Source organism: Bubalus kerabau, chromosome 4 (genome assembly GCF_029407905.1).
Source record: "Bubalus kerabau isolate K-KA32 ecotype Philippines breed swamp buffalo chromosome 4, PCC_UOA_SB_1v2, whole genome shotgun sequence".
NCBI classification, from domain to species: Eukaryota; Metazoa; Chordata; class Mammalia; order Artiodactyla; family Bovidae; genus Bubalus; species Bubalus kerabau.
The window spans coordinates 21,594,979-21,615,764 of NC_073627.1; the positions used below are offsets into that span (position 1 = coordinate 21,594,979).

Consider the following 20,786-nt stretch of genomic DNA (forward strand, 5'->3'; position numbering starts at 1 on the left):
AAAAACAAAAAAAACAAAAAACTTTTTTAGCCACACTCCATGGCATGGAGCATTAAACTTGTACCCCTTGCACTGGAAGGCTTAGTCTAAACCACTGGATGTCTGGGAAGTTCCCGTTGCTTATTAAACCTGCCACCTTCCAATTTAGAGTGGTTGCCTCTTCTTCATTCTGGGGGTCTTTGCCTCCAGTTGACAAATCAACGTTGGTGGCAAGCCGACCAGGAGACCGAAGAAATGGACCTTGGCAAAGAAGCACCTGCATGGGAAATCTTGGGACACGCAGGCTGGTCCAGTGAGCTTGTTTGAGGAACCACGCAGGGTGAACCACTGCAAAGGCGGGAGACGAATATCCTGGAGTGGGCTGTAAAGATGGTAAAAGTAACCTGGAAGCCGATGTGGTTTGATCTCATTACTGCCAGGACTGCACAGGAAAATATAAACTGGCCATCCAATGCTGTGTCGGTTGGCCTGTGGAAAGCCTTAAAACCTGAACAACTGTTCAGACCTGCCCTACCTGCCCCTAAATCCCTGCTGCCCTGCCAACCCCAGCAGAGGCCTTGGAGAAACTCCTATTCAAGGTGGGTGCCTTCCATATCCCAGGTTATAGGATGCAGGCCAAGATTGCCTCCAGGTCAGACCCATTGGAGGCAATTGGTTAGAGCTCAACACTGATTGATCTTCCAGAAGTAAAAGGGGACAGCTTCAGTGGATACTGGAGCCAGTATACGTTAATTTCTTTTTCCTTTTTGGCCACACTGCACAGCTTAGCTTGTGCAATCTTAGTCTCCCAATCAGGGATTGAGCCTGGGCCATGGCAGTGAAAGCCAGAATCCTGACCATTGGACTGCCGTGGAATTCCCCGGACATACTCTAACACATAGTCACCCTCAGAAGTTTTCCAGGCTCCCTCAGTACCACTGAATTACAGAGGGTAAAAGTTTGCAATCAGGAAGGTCCTTTTCACAAAACAAATTGGGCATTCTCCCTGCCCTCACACACACCCTGAAAATATCCAATACAAGGAACATAGTGGTCATTGATATCCTACAAGGTCAAACTCTGCAAACCTCTGTCAGGGAATTCTGCCTCAGTTCAGTTCAGTCCAGTCGCTCAGTCGTGTCTGACTCTGTGACCCCATGATCCGCAGCATGCCAGGCCTCCCTGTCCATCACCAACTCCCGGAGTCCACCCAAACCCATGTCCATCAAGTCAGTGATGCCATCCAACCATATCATTCTCTGTCGTTCCCTTCTCCTCCTGCCCTCAATCCCTCCCAGCATCAGGGTTTTTTCAAAATGAGTCAGCTCTTCGCATCAGGTCACCAAAGTATTGGAGTTTCAGCTTCAGCATCAGTCCCTCCAATGAACATCCAGGACTGATCTCCTTTAGGATAAACTGGCTGGATCTCCTTGGAGTCTAAGGGACTCTCAAGAGTCTTCTCCAACACCACAGTTCAAAAGCATCAATTCTTTGGTGCTCGGCCTTCTTTATAGTCCAACTCTCACATCCATACATGACCACTGGAAAAACCATAGCCTTGACTAGACGGACCTTTGTTGGCAAAGTAATGTCTCTGCTTTTTAATGTGCTGTCTAGGTTGGTCACGGAGAAGGCAATGGCACCCCACTCCAGCACTCTTGCCTGGGAAATCCCATGGATGGAGGAGCCTGGTAGGCTACAGTCCATGGGGTCGCTAAGAGTCGGACACGACTGAGTGACTTCACTTTGATTTTTCACTTTCATGCATTGGAGAAGGAAATGGCAACCCACTCCAGTGTTCTTGCCTGGAGAATCCCAGGGATGGGGGAGCTTGGTGGGCTTCTGTCTATGGGGTCACACAGAGTTGGACATGACTGATGCGACTTAGCAGCAGCAGCAGGTTGGTCATAACTTTCCTTCCAAGGAGTAAGTGTCTTTTAATTTCATGGCTGCAGTCACCATCTGCAGTGATTTTGGAGCCCAGGAAAAGTCAGCCACTGTGTCCACTGTTTCCCCATTTATTTGCCATGAAGTGATGGGACCAGATGCCATGATCTTAGTTTTCTGAATGTTGAGCTTTAAGCCAACTTTTTCACTCTCCTCTTTCACTTTCATCAAGAGGCTCTTTAGTTCTTTACTTTCTGCCAAAAGGGTGGTGTCATCTGCATGTCTGAGGTTATTGATATTTCTCCCAGAAATCTTGATTCCAGCTTGTGCTTCCTCCAGCCCAGCGTTTCTCATGATGTACTCTGCAAATAAGTTAAAAAAGCAGGGTGACAATGTACAGCCTTGATGTACTCCTTTTCCTATTTGGATCCAGTCTGTTGTTCCATGTCCAGTTCTAACTGTTGCTTCCTGACCTGCATACAAAAGGCAGGTCAGGTGGTCTGGTATTCCTATATTTCAGAATTTTCCACAGTTTATTGTGATCCACACAGTCAAAGGCTTTGGCATAGTCAATCAGGGTTAAAGTAATCGAACCAGCGATGAAGCAACACCAACTGGGAACGGTAGGGGATGAACGGTAACTGTCAAGTGGGCAGGGCTTAAGGAATTAAACAGAAGAAACTATTCTAGAACTGCACTGTGCGGGAATGGTACACCCTGCCCTTAATGCTTTCATCAGCCCGGTACAGTTGCTAAAAAGGCCAGATGGCTCATGGCAGCTGACTGTGGGCCAAGGAGAGTTGAACAAGCCCCCGTGCACGTGGCTGTGCCCAACAATGCCACCCCTGCCGTCTTAGGAACCTACCATGTAGTACTGGGCTTAGCAAATGCTTTTTTCAGTCTACACCTGGCATCAACTTACCTTCATGTGGGAGGAGTGACAATGGACCTTTCAAGGCTTCCCAATGGTCACTTGCACAACCCCTCCACATGTCGTGGGATGGGAGCCCCAGACTTGTCTTTATACTCCCCCATATCAGTAAAATGGCCCATTACATTGATGATATCATGTTAACATATGCAGACTTGCCTCTGCTTCAGGACTTTCTGCAGATGTTGCTGGAACATCAGTGAGGAGAGGATGGATGGTAAGCCCTCAGAAAATTCAAGGCCCAGACAACCCCATAAAGTTTCGTGTCTCAGAAGCTGTGATCGATAAGTTACAAGCCTGTCCAACTCCTAAGAACATGAAAGAGGTGCAAACCTTTGTGGGGGATTTGGAGGGACTTTTATTCCCCACCCGGCCTGGTACCTCCATCCCTTATCCCACCTGGTGAAGAGAAAGCACACGTGGGGCTGGGGGTCAGGGCAGCAAGCCACCTTTGAGACAGCAAGAATACCAGTGAAACACATCATGGCACTGGGCCTCTCCCGGCAGGGACACCATTGGAGTTAGAGGCGTCTGTGACTCCAAACACGTGGCAGCAGAGACAAGAGAAGGCGAGAGCACCCTAGGATTCTGGTCCTAGCTCTGGGAGGGAACAAACCCCAATACACCCCCATAGAGCCTCCTTGCAGTGTACACAGAACACCCCATCAGGTAGAGCCTCTCATGAAAAGAATCGTCTATCATGGTAAGAACTTCCCTTCCTGTCAAGAGCAGGGTTGAGACTATGTTCTATCAACCCACCTTTGCCAGGATTCAACCCCCACGTTACCTAAGTGGCCATTTGCAACAAAAGGGTACCTTGTCTACCAGTCCACTGTCTCTAGACATTCAAAGTGCTACTTGGCCCTGAAGAATGTGGAGATGCCTCTATATCTGGAGTGGCCCCTGCAGCTCGTAGAGAGGTGGGGTGGGAGCAGGGGTCCCCGCTGGTGCCTGGTATACAGAAGGGCCTAACCAGGGCACCCCACCCACTTGGACTGCAGTTGCTATTCTGCCCAACAATGACATCATCTAGATGGAAACAGGAAGGAACTGCAGCAGCCAATGGGCTGAATGCAGAACAGTTGGGCTGTTCTAAATGATGAACCCCTCCGCAACAAGAGAAGCCACTGTAATGAGAAGCCCCTGCTCGATACAAGTAGAGAAAGTCTGCACACAGCAATGAAGGCCCAGCTGAACCAAAATTAAAACAATGAATTAAAGAATTGCACTTGCGTGCACACACATACATTCACTTGCCTGTACAGTTGGTGAAACGTGAATAAACTCTGGCAATTATAAAAATAAATAAAGGGGTTTACCCTACAGCTTGGACAAGGGGAAGCTGAGAGATGGATAAGCCCTGGTAAGGTCAAGATGTGTGAAGACATTTGTGTTTGTATGCAAGAACCTGAGATGGTCCTCACTGTTTTCCACATTCTGACTCATAAGGCACTGACATCTTCTAGCAATCAGGAAGTTGATCCCCTGCCTAGGTACAAGCTCTAGAAACTGACCCTTCAGTAGATAAAACAGATTGGGTGCATTGGAAAAGCAATCACTGAAGAGCCTGGATGGGATGGCGTATTGCCAAGAATACCCAATTGCCCTTGAAATATAGTGACGTGGTTAATGCAGTAACAGCATGACCTATGTGTTCTAAACAATGCCCAAAGCAACAGCCAAAGGAGTTAGGGGGCATCCATTGGAGTTCCCAACCAGTGATGGATTGGTTGTTGAAACATACTCTACTTGGAGTGGACCATGCACCATTAAAAAAGGGAAGAAGGTGGGAATTCCCTGGTGGTCCCATGGTTAGGACTCTACTCTTTCACTGTTGAGGGTGCAGGTTTGACCCCTGGTCAGGGAACTAAGATCCCAAAAGTTATGTGGCCAAAAAAAAGAAAGAGAGAGAAATGAAGGTCTGGTCCGGCATACACAGCACCTCCCACCATGCCGCCGTGCTCACACCTGACAGTGCTGCATCCTTGGTCAATGCGCATGGCATGCACAACCAGGTCAAGTACCTAAGCCTGCCGCCGTCTTCTCTTCAGGGCCATGTGAGCGCATTCTGTGCTCACTGTCACAAATCATTAGACTGCAGTCTCTGTTCCCTCCTTTGGCCTAGGGAAAGTTACAGCACACACATGCCCTTACTGACGGCACCTAGCAAGCCTTAAATGATAACCAACAAAGCCCGTCCTGAGGTCTCTAATGAGAAAGCTGTCCTCCAAAATAGGATGCCTCTGGACATTATCGCGGAGAAGGCAATGGCACCCCACTCCAGTACTCTTGCCTGGAGAATCCCATGGATGGAGGAGCCTGGAGGGCTGCAGTCCATGGGGTCGCTGAGGGTCGGACACGACTGAGCGACTTCACTTTTACTTTTCACTTTCATGCATTGGAGAAGGAAATGGCAACCCACTCCAGTGTTCTTGCCTGGAGAATCCTGGGGACGGCGGAGCCTGGTGGGCTGCCGTCTATGGGGTTGCACAGAGTCGGACATGACTGAAGCGACTTAGCAGTAGCAGCAGGACATTATCATGCAAGGCACCTGTGCCATTACCCAGAGTACTGTGTGTTCGTACCTGCCAAGTCTGCTAATGCATCTTCTTTATTAAGCTCCTCCTGGAGCACCCCTACTACTTTCCTCTGTTTGCAACCTCCCCATCTGGTTTCTGTCTCCACCCCTCCTCCAGCCCCAACCTCCGAGGAAATCAGATCGTCTCTGCAACCCTGCAGGCCCTTTCAGTGGCTCCTGCCACTCCAGCTCCTTTTGCCGGCTTCCGGAAGGAGGTCAGCTAGACCTCCTGGTGAGAGTCAGCTTCTGGGTGGGTCAGGATCCCTCCTGTTGAGTGTTGTCTAGGGCAGGGGGCAAGGAGGGGATGAGTGGGGCTGTTTCCTTTTCACTCATTTAGCCTTGTTTCTTTTTTACACATCTGGCTTCTACAGGGGAACACAATGACAATAGTAATACCCCTAGTAGTAACAATGTTAGACAGTGCCTGCTATTAAGACCTCTAATACCAGCAATTTGAGGCACTATCTCAGTTCATTCTTGTCACAATCCATGATATGTGTGTGCCTACAGCGCTCAGTTGTGTCTGATTCTTTGTGACTCCATGGACTGTAAGCCCTCCAGGCTCCTCTGTCCGTGGAATTCTCCAGGCCAGAATACTGGAGTGGCTTGTCATTTCCTACTTCTGGAGATCTTCCTGACCCAGGGACCGAACCAGTGTCTCCTGCATTAGCAGGCGGATTCTTTACCACTGCACCACCTGAGAAGCCCCCACATAGGTATCATACCCATTTTTCAGGTAAGAAAACAGACTCAGAGAGGGTCAGAACGTTGCCTAAGCTTCCGTGACTCTTGGGAGCCACGTTACAAGCCGACTCTCCCCCGCCAGGTCCACCTAACTCTAATGGCTGCAGACACCCCTAGGCCAAAAATATAGGGAATGCTCTCCCTGCCCTTCGGCGAACTTGAGGCCTGACCTTAGGCTAGCTCCTTCCCTTTCTGGGCCTAGGTTTCCGGAGGCATCACTCGGGCTAACACTGTCTTTCGCGATCATCCACCCACTGTGCGCGCCCGTGGTCACGCAGGTGCAGCCCAGTCAAAGCCCCTTTCCGTTACCCAAACGCACCCCACCCCCGGGGCCGCAAAGGAGAGCGCGGGAGACAGCAGCGGATTAGGCCTTTATTGCGGAGCGAGAGAAGCGCGGAGCTCAGATGCCCCTAGTTTACCGGCTTCGGCCTCCGCCCCGGCGCCGTCGGAGCCCTCGGCGGCCTTGTCGTGGAACGCTGACTTGTGCGCAGCGGCGACGTAGCTGGAGCCGCTGGGGTCGGAGAAGCGCAGCTGCACCAGTGGCAGGAATCGCTCGGTGGTGAAGTAGCGTAGGGCCGGGCGCGGGGCGCATAGCGCCTGGAGGAAGACCTGCAGCAGCGGGAGGAGGCGCGCTGGCCGGGGCTGGGCTGGAGAACCCGGGGGTCACCCCGCTCCCGCAGTCCTGCTCGGCGCTTACCTCGACCACCTCCTCCGGGTCCTGACCCGCCTCACGTATGACCCTCTCGCAGTGGCGACGGTAGCGGTTGAAGAGGTCGCGAGTCTCGACGTCCGCGCGGTCCAGCATCCCGCCCAGGCCGCCCTCCACCTTCTCGGGGAAGGGGGTGTGCACCGGGCCACATTCGATGAGGCTCACGCTGCGGGCCGGAGAGCGGCGAGTGAGCGCGGGCGGATGCAAGCCCGGAAGGGAGGGCCAGAGGGGGCCTCGGGCTGCATTTATTTGAAAGCGGGTTTACAGCCGGAAAAGCGCCCCCATATCCCTTGGAGGTTGTGAGAGAGGCTCTGGCGTCAGAATGCCAACCTGGCCGGGTCACTTAAAACGGTGTGACCTTGGGTCAGTCACCGAGCCTCTCTGGGCCTGAGCTGTCCAATACCGACGCCTCACCAGCAGGGTGGACAGGTGGAACGAGAGGACGCGTGCCAAGCGCCCTGTATTGTGCCTGGCGCACAAGCAACGGGAGCCGCACTGGGGAAAATGCCTGAGAGCGGTTCCAACAAGATGGGGTGCTGAGATTCCCAAAGTCAGGGGTCAGGGGGCCCCCGGGGCAGGGCGGTGACTCACTGGACCCCGAAGGGCTGCAGCAGAATCGCCAGACTCTCGCACAAACCCTCGAGCGCGAACTTGCTGGCGCAGTAAACGGCGTTGAAGGGAAGCGCTGGGAGGGAGAGGAGTCTGCTGGGGCGCGTCCGGGAGGGGGTCTGCGGGGAGGGGCGCCGGAGGGTCCCGGGGCAGCCTCACCAGGCCCCTCCCCTTTTATTGGACACCCTCCTCCCCATCGCTCCTGATGAGCCACCCCCGCCCCGCGCGCCTCTGGCCCTTGGCCGCGTTCCGCTCACCCATCAAGCCGCCTATGCTCCCGGTCACCAATATGCGTCCCGAGCGGCGGCGCTTCATGTCCGGCAGGAAGGCCTGCAGCATCCGCACGGTCCCCGTTAGGTTCACGTCCAGCACGGCGTCCACGCTGCCCTCCTTGTGTGCCTCCAGCGGCCCCACCAGGCCCCGGCCTGCGTTACACACTGCGGGGAGAGAGACCCGACCCCGCCGCCTCACGCACGGCCCTCCTTCCCTCCTGTCCCCCCGTGCTCCGTGGGCTTCTGGACATCTTGGTTTGGACACAGAGTGAAGAAGGCTCTTGGGCTTGTTTTGCGGGGAGGCTCACCCAGCACGTCCACGCGGCCCTCGGTCACGCGTGCCTGGGCAGCGGCTATGGAATCTGCATCCCTCACGTCCAGCTGCAACGTCTCCAGGGAGCCGGGAAGGCACCCTCGGGACTGGGCGGCCTCCAACAGTGGGCCTTGTGACGCCAGGTCCCTCAGCGTGGCATACACTGGAGGTTCAGGGAGAGGACAAGGCTCTGAATTCCGGTCTTTCAGCCTTACTTAGGCCGGGAAGGAGTTGCTCCCTTCTCTCCACCCCGTTCCATCAGGTACCTTTGAAGCTCTGGGACGGGTCGGACGCCAGTCGCAGGGCCAGGTGTAGGCCAATGCCGGAGGAACAGCCGGTGATGAGTACCACAGTGCGGTCCATTGGGATGTGCGCAGGGAGAGACCCCGGAAATGCTGGGCTCTGGTCTCCGGGGATGGATATCACCTGCTTCGCTCCGCCCCTGCCCTCCAGGGTCCCCACCCCTTTATTATGTCTGCAGCACAATCTCAAGGCTGAGCCCTCCTGTGGGTCCCTGGCCTGCTCTCCAGGTCAAGGCAGAGAAGAGGGCCCCTGGCTTAGAAAGCCCCTTCTTTAAGTTGTTAGTCAGAGGGAGGGTGAAGTTTTTCAAACAGGAGGTATGAAGCTCCCATGTGGGCGCTGAGTGCCCTGGGCAGATCTTGCCTTGGCAAGCCTCTGTCCCAGCAAGCCTCTGTACCACAGGGACAATTTTTTGCCAAAGTTAGCGGCTGAGGGTGTGAAAGTGTTTTGGAAGGGTATTCTTGGTTCAAAGGTCAGGTGTGTATATGTGTGTTCAGTTGCTGGGTGGTGTCTGACTCTTTGCCACCCCATGGACTGTAGCTAGCCAGGCTCCTCTGTCCATGGAGTTCTCCAGGAGTGGGTTGCATTTCCTACTCCAGGGGATCTTCTTGACCCAGGGATCCAACCCATGTCTCTTGTGTCCCCTGCATTGGCAGGTGGATTCTTTACCACTGCGCCACCTGGGAAGCCTCAAAGATCAGGAGTTAGTATTAAAGCTGAGGAAGCTTGGTGGCTGAGTGAACCAGGAAGCAGCCTGATCTGGCTTTGACTGGTGAGGGCTGTGATCCAACCTTGGAGGAGGAGGAAAGGCGTGAACACGCACCAATGAGTGAAGACGAGCTGATCAACTTAATAGATGGTGTTTTGAGAGACAAGAACACGACAGATATAGGAACTATGCTGAGTGGCAAAAATCACTGCAGCAGACTTGATGTGGCCATGTGCTAGTTAGATGCTAATGTGACCCATTCTAATGTGATGGAAGGCTTTTGGTAATGCAGAATAACCCACTTTCAAAACAATACCAAACAGGTATTTTGGTAAAAACCTGTAGCAGCTTGTTACATTAGGGTGAGAAAAGAGAAATCAAAAAGCAGAGAAAGGGGACATATTGTAGTCCCCAAGTTCTGTTAAATCTCTAACTGGGCAAGGGTCTGATCAAAGAGTTCTTTTAAGAATATTGGATACTTGGAGATGAGCACTCAGAAACTGGACTGGAGAATGCTGCCAGGCTCTTGATTTTAATTTAAGCTACGCGTAAAGTATAACAAACTTTTGTTAACCAGACACATTTTTCAGTAACAGAAAGAATGGAATAAATGCCAGATATTTCCCCTGGGGATGTCCTGTCTCTTCAGGGAAATGTGTTCTGTATTCTGTAAATTTTCCCCTGGCCTAAATTAAATGATTATTTGTTCCAGACAAAGGAGTATTTATTAGACTATTTCAAAGTGACACCATCAGGGCTTCCTGGATGGCTCTGTGGTAAAGAATCCTCCTGCCAACGCAGGAGACATGGGTTCAATCCCTCATCCAGGATGATCACACATGCCTCAGAGCAACTAAGCCCGGGAGCCACAACCACTGAGCTCATGTGCCCTAGAGTCCTTGCTCTGCAACAAGAGAGGTGACTACAGTGAGAAGCCCGTCACTGGAACTGGAGAATAACCCCCACGACTGAAACTAGAGAAGAGTTCACACAGCAATAGACCCAGCACAGCCAAAAAAGAAAAAGTCACACCAGCAGAAAAATGTCAAATAGTTCAGCTAGACACAGTCTCTTAAGATTCTGTATGTCCTGGCACTTTAGAAATGATATGCCACTGATGTAAGTGATTCACCTTTTTCATTTTTTCAATATTTTATCAATATAAAACTACTGCCACATCCTTTGGAATTCCCAGGTGGCTCAGTGCCTGCCAATGCAGGAGATGCAGGAGATTCATGTTTGATCCTTGGGTAGGGAAGATCCATCGGAAGAGGAAAATGGCAACCTACTCCAGTATTGTTGTCTGGAGAATACCATGGACAGAGGAGCCAGGGGGGCTACGGTCCATGGGGTGGCAGAGTCAGACTTGACTAAGCACGTGTGAGCACGCCGTATCCTACACTTTTTTCTTCAACTAGGAGTGTTCTCAAATCTTAAAGTGTTCTTGGGACTTCTCTGGTGGTCCAGTGGCTAAGACTTCTGCTTCCAATGCAGAGGGCCTGGGTTCAGTCCCTGGTCAGGGAACTAGAATCCACATGCCACAACTAAGAGTTCGCATGCTATGACTAAAGACCTCACATGCCGCAAGGGAGATGGAAGATCTTCCGTGTCACAGCTAAGACCCAGGGCAGCCAAATAAATAAATTTTAAAAATTAAAGTATTCTGTTTCTCATCATTAGCAAATGTTTTAGCTTTCTAAATATTTGTATTTAACTGTTGCTTCTAGGGTTTTGTTTTTGTAGTTTAGAAACTCTTAGGGATATAAAGACTTTTATCCTTTCTGCTTGAAACAGCAGGGGTGAACACTAGCCAGACTAGCCTAAGTGAAAAATGAGGATTCTTCACTAAGCACAGTGATTAACCTGATATAAGTTAGATTTGGAAGGAATGTTTTAATTACCTCTTCTAGCCTGAATACATGAATTCTTTCAGATCAGGAAAGACTAGACAAAGCAGCAGCAGCTGATTATAATTTGGTTTATGGCCTGTCAGATGTGCTGTGATAGGAAATCTGAAATGACGGTTAAAGGGGAAAAAAGTTCCATAAAATTTGCTGTAAGTGATATAGAGGCTTGTTTTCTGAAGTATTCTTATAAGAAAAACAAGTATTTGTAAAATGGTTTCCGTGTCAAGTATTTGTCAATTAAAGCTGAACTGTATTCTATTCTTGTTATATTTCATTATTTTGAAAGATTTATATAATCAATTCTGGATGTATGACCAATAAAACTAATAAAACACTGAGGAAGCCAAGGCAAGAGGGCAGGGAGACCTGACCTCACCAGTGTCCAGGCTACAGACCCGAGTCCTCGCTGGCATCATGACATTGACATTCTTTTTTTGTTTTTCTTTTTGCTGTGCCACATGGCAAGTGGGATCTTAGTTCCCTGACCAGGGATGGAGCCTGCACCCCCTACAGTGGAAACAAGGCGTCTTAACCACTGGACCGCAAGAATCCAGCACTGACATTCTGACACACCCATCCAGGTGATTTACCAGTTTATTAAGTTGTATTAAAACAGTACTTTGATCCCGAATTTGGGATGTGGGGGAAGGCAGCTCAGCCCCTCCAGACAGTCCGCGCCTGACCCCATGGGTCAGTGAGTTCCTTCACTCAGGCCTGCGGTGCTCCTGTGACGCCTGCCCAGCCCCAGGCCCTGGAAACCCGCTCAGGTTTGGAGTCTGGGGAGAAGGTGGCTTGAGAGTGGTTAACTGTCAGAAGGAGACAGCCCGGGGGTAATATTTGAGGAAGAGCTTCTTGACCAGGTCCACCGTGTCTCCTTCAGGCTGGCTAGGATACCTCCTTTTGTCAAGGACAAAGGTCTGTTCGAGTTGGAAGGCGTTCCTGTCAAACTGGTGCTGCTGGAAGGGGACACCCTGGACCAGGCTCTCCACCAGCGTCTCTGTGAAGAGCCGCCAGCGGGGGGCGTAGTAGTCAGCCACCAGTCCTGCCAGCTGCTTGTTGGCGTAGTCTAGGATGTTGCCCTCCGGCCCCCACAGGGTCAGCTGGTAGCGGCTGTTCTGCTCATAGAAATGGGCCTCAGTCTCACTGACCGCTGCCTGTCGGGCCTGCTCCAGCCAGCTGCCCAGCAGGAAGTGGCAGTCACTGGCCAGCACCTGGTCAAGGGCAGGCAGGAGCTCGTAGGCCAGGATGCCTCCTGCCCTCGTCAGGGGAACCAGCTCCTTCTTCAGATAGGCTGTCCTCATCTCTTCGTAGTACAAGCTGACCAGCTCCTGGACTGCCTGGCGGGTCACGTCTACCAGGTCGTAGCGGAAGGCCGGGCTGCTGGCCAGGGTGGAGGTGGCTGCCAGCAGCAGCCGCCAGGCTTCAAATACATCTGATCGGTTGTACCAGACAGTGGTGACCATCTGTAGGGATGGTCGCCTGACCAGCGGGCTGTGATTGTGTCCCCGGCACTCTTCGCCCGAGCAGTTGTAGACACTCCTTAGCAGCAGCCGCCACGCTGCCTCTGCATCCCCATGGGAGACCCCATACCGCCGGGCTGCAAAGCTGGTTACCCAGGCCCCCAAATCAGCCACTGGGTCCTTCTGCCAGCCCAGCTCAGCCATGAGGGCGTAGACCACCTCGTTCTGGCCAATGCCCTCAGGGGCCATGCCCGTGCCTACCATGGTGGAGTTGGGGAAGCGGCGGGCGGTTGTGGGGCCTTGGTTCACAGACTCTAGGGCCCCGAACAGGCCATGGTTGCCCCCGAAGTTATGCAGCATGCACCAGATGAAGGGCTGGCCCTGGAAGGAGGCTGTGCGGACGTACACGGGCTGGCTCTCAGCGAACAGGTCCAGAACGAGGAGGCGGCCACGGGGCACGGCACCCAGCACAGCCGCCACCTGGGCGGGCCCCCAGAACTCAGGCTGGTGCTGGAAGAGCCAGCCTTGGAGCAGCCACACAGCGTCAGGGTCCACTGTGGGAGGCAGAGGACAGGAGGGTGATGAGAGGAGAGAGGGGGCAGGGAGTATTCACCCCACTTTACAGATGAAGAAACAGAGGTCCAGAGAAGTTAAATGACTCTATCACACTCTATCATGTCCCTGTAAATCATCCCCCCACCCGCATTATCAGGACATTTCATCACACATACCCTTCCCCCGGGACTACCAGTTGAGTACTGCAAAGCTTCAGGGAGCATCAGAATTACCCAGAGGGCTGGGCCCCAGCCCCCCTCATTCTGATTCAGGAGATGGGGGAGGTTGAGAACCTGCAATCCGACAGGCCCTGGGGTGACGCTGCTGGTCCCAGACCACACTTGGAGCACTGCTGCTCAAGGAAGCCTGAGCCAATTCACCCCAATCTGCCCCTTCCCAGCTGACACAGAGGCCTCCCCAAGCCATCTCTGACCTGGCCCTTCTCCTGCCCTCCCCTGTTAGTGGCTGGGAGGAGTGCTGTGTTCATATCTGTGTACCAGGAAGGGCACCTTATTGATTGGGGGCACATCTCTAACCTCTAGCCTACCAGCATACATGTGTGTGTGTGTTAAGCCACTTAGTCATGTCCAACTCTTGGCAACCCTGTGGACTGTAGCCCTCCAGGCTCCTCTGTCCATGGAATTCTCCAGGCAAGAATACTGGAGAGGATATGCACACCTTCCTCCAGGGGATCTTCCCAACCCAGGGATTGAACCCGTTATCTCTTGTGTCTCCTGCATTGGCAGGCAGGTTCTTTACCACTAGCGCCACCTGAGAAGCCCTCAGCATGGAGGTAGAGACCAAATAAAAAATTTTCAATAGTCAGCACTTAATGACACTTTACTCTGGGCTGGGCATCAGTCTATTTATGAGCGAGCCCCTTTTGCAGATGAAGCAGCCAAGGTACTGGGAGGGAGGGGATCTGCTGCAAGTCTTGCAGGCAGGATGTGGCAGGGCCGGTGAGGAAGCAGGGTGTCCGCTCCAGGGCTCACCTCTCAACCACAGCGTGACTAAATGAGATGATGTTTGTGTACAAGTGCTTGGGAAATGGTAAAGTGCTGTGTGTCACAGTGAGGTGTTACAATTCCCCATCCCTCCTCCCAACCCCCTGACCTCTGCCACCTCCATCTCGAGGGCCCAGGGGACTTCCCTTTCTCACCTCCCACTGGCACTGTACCTGCGGTCATGGCCTGGTAGACAGCGGCGGTGGCTGCAGCCAGGTAAGAGGGCTTCGAGGACGCGGGCTGCATCTCGTTGAAAGTGTCAGCCCCGTAGATGTGGTCCGTGCCGAACTCTTTGGTCAGCTCCCGCAGGAAAAGGCTCCCCACGAGGGGGAAGAGGGGATCTTCTGGAGCCAGGAGGAAGGAGCAGGAGTAGGAGCAGTTGAAATGGCCCCAGCTGCCCATCTGGGTGACATTGACCTGAGGGAACACCCTAGTGCGGGGGAGGGGGTGACAGTTCAGACATTTACCAGAGCCCGATGCAGTACTTTCCTCTAGCCTCACTGACACCTGCCGTTCCGGGAGCCCTCATGCCTCTGGGCCTTTGCCCATGCTGTGCCCTGGGCCTGGAGCTCTTGCTTCCCCCCTCCCTGCTGATGCATCTGGTTACTCCTTGACATCCTTTTCGTGTCCCCTGTCTGGAAAGCTTTGGCTGTCTCTCCTCCTCCCACAGAGGAAGAGATGGTTGGATGGCATCACCAACCAATGGACATGAGTTTAAGCAAACTCCAGGAGATATTGAATGCCAGGGAAGGGAAGTCTGGCGTTCTGCAGTCCACAGGGTGGCAAAGGGTCGGACAGGACTGAGTGACGGAACAACAAGAAGCCCTTCCCTCTGGCTTAAATAAATGACACCACCTCTGCGCTGAGCCCTTGCTGCCCCTCCCTTCCCCAAGCAGAAGTGACCTTGATGGAGAATTGGGCCACATCCATTCCTTATCACTGGGTTGTATCCCCCTAGTAACGTGTCTCCCACCAGGAGCAGGGTCTCTGTGCACCTTCGTGGCTGCATCCCCAGCCCCCAGCCCAGGGCCTGCTCTGGCAGCCCCAGACAGTCTGACAAACGTTGGCTAAATGTACGAATGAGTTTCTTGCCGCCGAGCTGAGAAGGCCAAGGAGTGGCCAGTGGGGCCAGCAGCATGTGCTGAGCGCTGAGGGCAGTAGGAACCAGGCACTTATAGGCCCAAGGGAGGTGATAACTGATGCTCGGGGCCCCTGGCAAGGCTTCCTGAAGGAGAGGAGGTCTCAGTTGGGCCTTGAAGAAATTGACCAGCCACAGCTGAGGATGTGTGTAGCACAGAGGAGCAGAGGAGCACTCCTACCATCACTAAGAGCTGCCATTTGCTAAGACTCTGTGCCAAGCCATACATATATTTTACAAGTGAGGAAACTGAGGCCCAGAGCAGTCAAGGTCACATGGCTAGTCAGTAACATAACCAGGAATCAAGCCCAGGCCTACATCCAGAGCTTGAGTTTTTCTTCAAATAGTGTCTCGCAGGGGAACATATATTCTCTCTCTGAGCTGAATGGGGAGGGGGTGGATGGGGGGTACATCACCTGGTGAGAGCCTTGGGGACATGCCCTGCAAACGCCGGCAGCACAGGGATCATACCAAATGAGCGCATCCGGTCAAGGATCCGATGCTGGGAGGAACAGAAGGGGTGGTGGTGAGCATACCCGCCCCCCCTCCCCCCTCCAGGGGGAGGTCTCCTCTCTCCCAAGGCACACAGAGTCCCCCTACTCCCACTCCAGACCTGTGACTATCCAGCATCCATTCTGCCCCTTCCATTCTCCATCCTTTTACCTGCAGGTAAAGCTGCTTGAGGTGCCAGGATGGGGGCAGGGGGCCACTCCAGGTGTGCAAGTTGCCCATGCGCCCCCAGGCCAGGAAGGCAGGACCAGTGAAGTATTCATCAATCTCTGTCTGGGTCAGACCCAAGGCCAGATACACCTGAGGAGGAAGGCAAGCCCCACACATATAAACCACTCATCTCTATTCACTGATTCATTCACTCGACAAACACACATCCCTCTCTTCTCTGTGCCCTAGAGTTCCTAAGACAAGCTCTGATCCCTGCCTGCAAGGAGCCCACAGTCCAGAAGAAATAGATCAGTTAGCAGGTGAGTTTGCGAATGTCACTCTTGGTGCATAGGTGGGGTGAGGCACAAAGGGGTTCTCCCTCAAATGGGGAAGGGGCTTAGAAGGCTTCATGGAGCAAGCAGGGCTAGCATGATGGGTGAGGGCAGCTCTGCAAGGAGCTTAAGCAGCCCCAGGTGCAGCCAGAGCTCTCAGGGCTCAGCCATGGAAGCTCCCAGGCTGGGCAGAGCCCGATGGTAACAGGGAACTCCTGGGTGTGTTCAAAGTTGAAGGTCTCCCCTAGATTCACATTTCAGAAATGACACTCTGGTACAACTCTGAGAGCCAGGAGTCTTGCTTTGAAAGGAAAATATTTCTTAAGAGAGCTCTCTAAGCGCTAATGACCAGGAGGTCACTAAAGAAGTGTCATTGATGCATGTCTCAGCCAGAATGGTATCTGACTTTTTAATCTGATCAAGTCATCCAAAAGGCCTCCTAGAAACTCAAGATACTTATCAGGCCTTTACCCTAAAATAACTTGCAATCAATGTCTGTCAGTCACAATTCTCATCAGGGAACTTCTAACAGTCTCATGGCTTCCAAAAAAAAAAGCCCCTACTTCTCTTTCTCAGAACACTCTTTCAGGTATCTGAGCCTGTGTTTCCCAAATGGCAATTAGTAAAGTCTCCCAAATAAACTCTTCTTATATGCAGCCTCTTGCATTATTTTTTGGTTGATGCTCTTCAGAGGCTGTGGCGGGCAGGCGACCAAGGAGAGGGGACTGAGAGCCTGAACTGGCGCCATGAAGAAGGATGGATAGGAAGAGGACAAGGCAGAGCAAGAGCTGCTAATGAAACAGAATCCAGAGAAGCAGCTGACTGACCCAGGTGGGGTGGGGAGACAGGGAAACCTGGCTTCTTAATGTTTACTGGGGGTGCTGGGGTCCAGCCCTGGGGAAGTGCTCCCACGTGTGTGTCTCAACCATGGAAGCTGGGAGGCTGGAGCCATCACTCCTGCTACCAAGACTTCTGGAGCCCTAGTCTCTGTGCCAGATACTGAGCTGATGTGGGGGAGGCAGGACACCTGGGGTGTGGTGGGCACCCACCCGCTGCCAGATGGCCTCCTGGCCGCTCCAGGCCAGCGCCAGGTTGATTCCATTCAGCGCCATCCAGTCGATCTCCTGCTCCCAGCGGGCCCAGTCCCACCACAGGAAGGAGTAGCTTTGTGTGCACACATTCTGGTAATAGCGGTACCTGCAGGCAGGGGCAGGAGCTGGGGCATGGCCCTAGGGGCAAAGAGGAGGTCTCTCAGCCCTGAGGGTACACCATCGGGAGAAGACCTGGGGGAGCAGCTTGCCCTGCCACCCCAGATGGAGCCCAGAGAGGAGTGGCTCCGGGTGTAGCCCCTAGACTACTGCTTCACTCCAGGATCCAACCCAGATGCAGCAGAGACTCTGAGGCTTGAGCTTCCAAGGTGTCCACCCACCTATCCCCAGCACTCAGCTCTCTAGCCTCCCAGATATGAGAGGGCACATTCCATTTTCATTCCTACTCTGGGTACAGTGTGCCCCTGTCCTGTAAGGGGGATCCCTCTCCCCACAGTCTAATGGGGAGACAGCTGTGTGAACCCATCATCTCAGGACAGTGGGGCAAGCGCTCGAGCAGACGCCTGTGCCAGGCTGGGTGTCACTCCTCAGGGAGCATCTTCGAAGAGAGGGTGGGGTAGGAACGGAACAGCATTTACTGCTCACCGATTGTGCACCACAAATTCTACACCCCGCACCGTGCAAATCATCACAATAAGAAAGGCACCACTGCATGGTAGAGGTCATTGTTTCCACTTTTCCGTTGTTTCCCGCTGAGGCTCAGAGAGGCCAAGTGACTTACTCAAGGATACTCAGCTTTTAGAATCAGAGCTGGAGTCTGAAGCCAGTGCTTGCTAGCAGCCGGGCACTGGGGCGGGGCGGGGACTTCGGCCCGAGGGGGCGCCTCTGGCGGGGGGAGGGGGCGGGAACGGGGGCAGCGGGAGCTGTAGGGGAGCCGACCGGCGGGGTCCGGTCGCGGTACCTGTTGGGTGTGGCCTCGGTCAGCTCCTCCGGCACAGCGGGCAGGGGCTGCGGTAAGCGCAGCTGAGAGCCCGACCAGGCCACGTGGCAGCCGCAGAAGTCGCGCAGGTATCGGTGGAGCCCCGCGGCGGCGGCCACGCCCGTGGAGCCGAGCACCTGCACCCGTGTCCCGGCACCGCCGCCGCTCAGGCGGTAGGTGTCCAGGCCGGACTCGGTCGCCAGGGAGCGCTCCACCGACACGGAGAAGGCGGCCGCTGGCCCGGGCCCCAGAAGACGGACTAGCAGCTCCCGCACGGCGGCCGCCTCTCGGGCCTCGTCCCCGGTCGAACCTCCCGCCGTGAGGAGCAGGAACCCCAGAGCCGCGGCCACCCCCATGGCCTCCATGGTCCAGCGGTCCTCAGCCCGGCTGTGGCCCCGTGGGGAACCAATGGGGACCAGGGACCAGGGCCGGCCCGGCAGCGCCCAATCAGCTGCGGGCCTCAGGTCACGTGGAACTGAAGGTAAAACCCGCCGGCGACCGGGAAACACAGCTTCGGGGCCCCGCACCAGCTTCTTGTGGGTGTTTTCCGACCACACTCGGTCCAAGAGCGCGTGACTCTAGTGATTTCAAAAGTCCAGGACGGGATGTGACTCGCAGCCCTTCACAAGCGCCGTTGGGTATAATGTGCTTTCACGTACAAATCACTTTCCTTCCATCCATCCTACCATTTGATAAATTTTTTTTTTTTTGATAAATATTTGACATTGATTTTGTACCAGGCGCTACCACCCCTCTCCTGAGACCTACAAACCAAGTACTTATATAAACAAAGATTAATATTATACAATTGACCCTTGAACTGTGCGCGTGTGTTAGGAGTGCTGACCCCACTGGCAGTCGAGATATAACTTGACAGTCAGCTCTCCTGTATCCAGGGTACTACACCCGCAGATCATGTAGTACAGTAACTCGTATTTATGGGAAAACATTCCTGTGTAAGTGGACCTGTGCAGTTCAAATGGGTGTTGTTCAAGGGTCCAGTGTAGTTGTGATGCTGTGCAGGGTACCCAGCCAAAGGCTTCCAAAGGGATGTGACATTTAATCTGAATTAAATTGGGATTGACTAGGAGAAGACGAAGGGGAAGACCATTCCTCGGAGAAAAAAATACACATATGAATACCCAGGAAGAGTAAGGAAAGAGCTGAGCAGGTTTGAGGAACTAAAAGGTCAGGAAGTCGGAGGACAGATGTGTCATGTGAGCCTGGGCTGACCAAGGAGCAGGGTCTAGTGGATGTGTCAAGGGCTCTCATGTGATCCATAAGTGGTAGCAGCTGCTGAACAGGACGGGAGTTATCTTTTTTTTTTTTAACTTCTCATTTTATACTGGAGTATGGCCAATTAACAATGCTGTGATAATTTTAGGCACACAGCAAGGGACTCAGTCATACATATACATATATCCATTTCCCCCCAAACTCCCCTCCCTTCCAGCCTGCCACATAACATTGAGCAAAGTTCCCTGTGCTATACAGTAGGTCCTTATTGGTTATTCATTTTAAGTATGGCAGTGTGTACATGTCCATCCCAAACTCCCTAACTAATCTGTCCCCCCATCCTTCCTCCCTGGCAACCATAATTTTGTTCTCTGTGACTCTTTCTGTTTTGTAAATAAGTTCATTTGTATAATTTTTTTTAGATTCTGCATATAAGGGATGTCATATGATATTTCTCCTTCTCTGACTCACTTCACTCAGTATGACAATCTCTAGGTCCATGCATGTTGTTACAAGTGGCATTATTTCCTTCTTTTTAATGACTATTATTCCACTGTGTATATGTACAACATCATCTTTATCCATTCCTGTCAATGGACATTAGGCTGCTTCCGTGTCTTGGCTGTTGCAAACACTGCTGCAATGATCACTGGGGTGCATGTATCATTTTGGACCATGTTTTCTCTGGACATATGCCCAGGAGTGGGATGGCAGGGTCACATGGTAGCTCAACTTTTATTTTTTTAAGGAACTTCCATGCAGTTGTCCACAGTGGCTGCACCAATTTACATTCCCACCAACAGTGTCGGAGGGTTTCCTTCTCCAGGACGGGGATTATCTTCATTTTACATACTGGGAAACTGAGGCCCAGAGAAAGGAAGTAACTTTGAGAAGATCAATGACAAGTAGGACAGCAGGACTAGGACTAGAACCAGAAAGCCTTAAGTCTCAGAAGAGTGTTCTTGCCACCATCCCCTGAGAGATGCAACATTTCATGCTGCTTACCGGCAGCGAGGGGTTGAGTAGGGCTGTGTGGTGGCCAGGAGTGGTGGGCCCTTTAGAAAGACTGCACTTTCTAAAAGGATTCTGAGCCCTTTTGGAGGCAAGTGCAGCTTTTACCAGATTGTCAGGCCTGAGTGCAGCTGCTTAGAGACAGGAAAGGGGTCAGAGGAGGGTTGCCAACTCAGGACATCCAGAGGGAATGTGGGAATCCACTGAGCTTACTCTGCCCCCTGCCCCCAGGTTCAGACTCAAGCTATGGTGCCCACGGCCTTGTTCCTGGCTCAGTGGGCAGCAAATGCAGGAGGTGCGGCCCTGTTCCATTCCACTCAGTTCCTAGTATCAATCAGAGGCTTTTCAGCTTTTTCTGGAAAGGAGCTCCTCGACCTGCCTGGAGAGATGGGCCCTCGTGGAGCTATAGCTTGTAGGCCCCCAG

At 52.9% G+C, this 20,786-nt stretch overlaps 2 protein-coding genes across 2 annotated transcripts; both read right to left on the reverse strand.

Moving 5' to 3' along the window:
• Positions 1-6,491: 6,491 nt before the first annotated feature.
• Positions 6,492-8,385, reverse strand: HSD17B1 (hydroxysteroid 17-beta dehydrogenase 1). The gene is made up of 6 exons (XM_055579905.1): positions 8,289-8,385; positions 8,018-8,185; positions 7,695-7,874; positions 7,420-7,513; positions 6,817-6,994; positions 6,492-6,728 (listed from the first exon to the last, which is right to left on the reverse strand). The coding sequence occupies exons 1-6, from the start codon at positions 8,383-8,385 to the stop codon at positions 6,492-6,494; spliced, it is 954 nt and encodes a 317-aa protein (XP_055435880.1).
• A 1,834-nt stretch (positions 8,386-10,219) lies between these two features.
• NAGLU (N-acetyl-alpha-glucosaminidase) lies at positions 10,220-18,538 on the reverse strand. The gene is made up of 6 exons (XM_055575836.1): positions 18,098-18,538; positions 17,137-17,284; positions 15,759-15,905; positions 15,512-15,597; positions 14,131-14,387; positions 10,220-12,952 (listed from the first exon to the last, which is right to left on the reverse strand). Exons 1-6 carry the CDS (start codon positions 18,478-18,480, stop codon positions 11,748-11,750), a joined length of 2,226 nt encoding a protein of 741 aa, XP_055431811.1. The 5' UTR covers positions 18,481-18,538; the 3' UTR covers positions 10,220-11,747.
• Between the last annotated feature and the right edge of the window lie 2,248 nt (positions 18,539-20,786).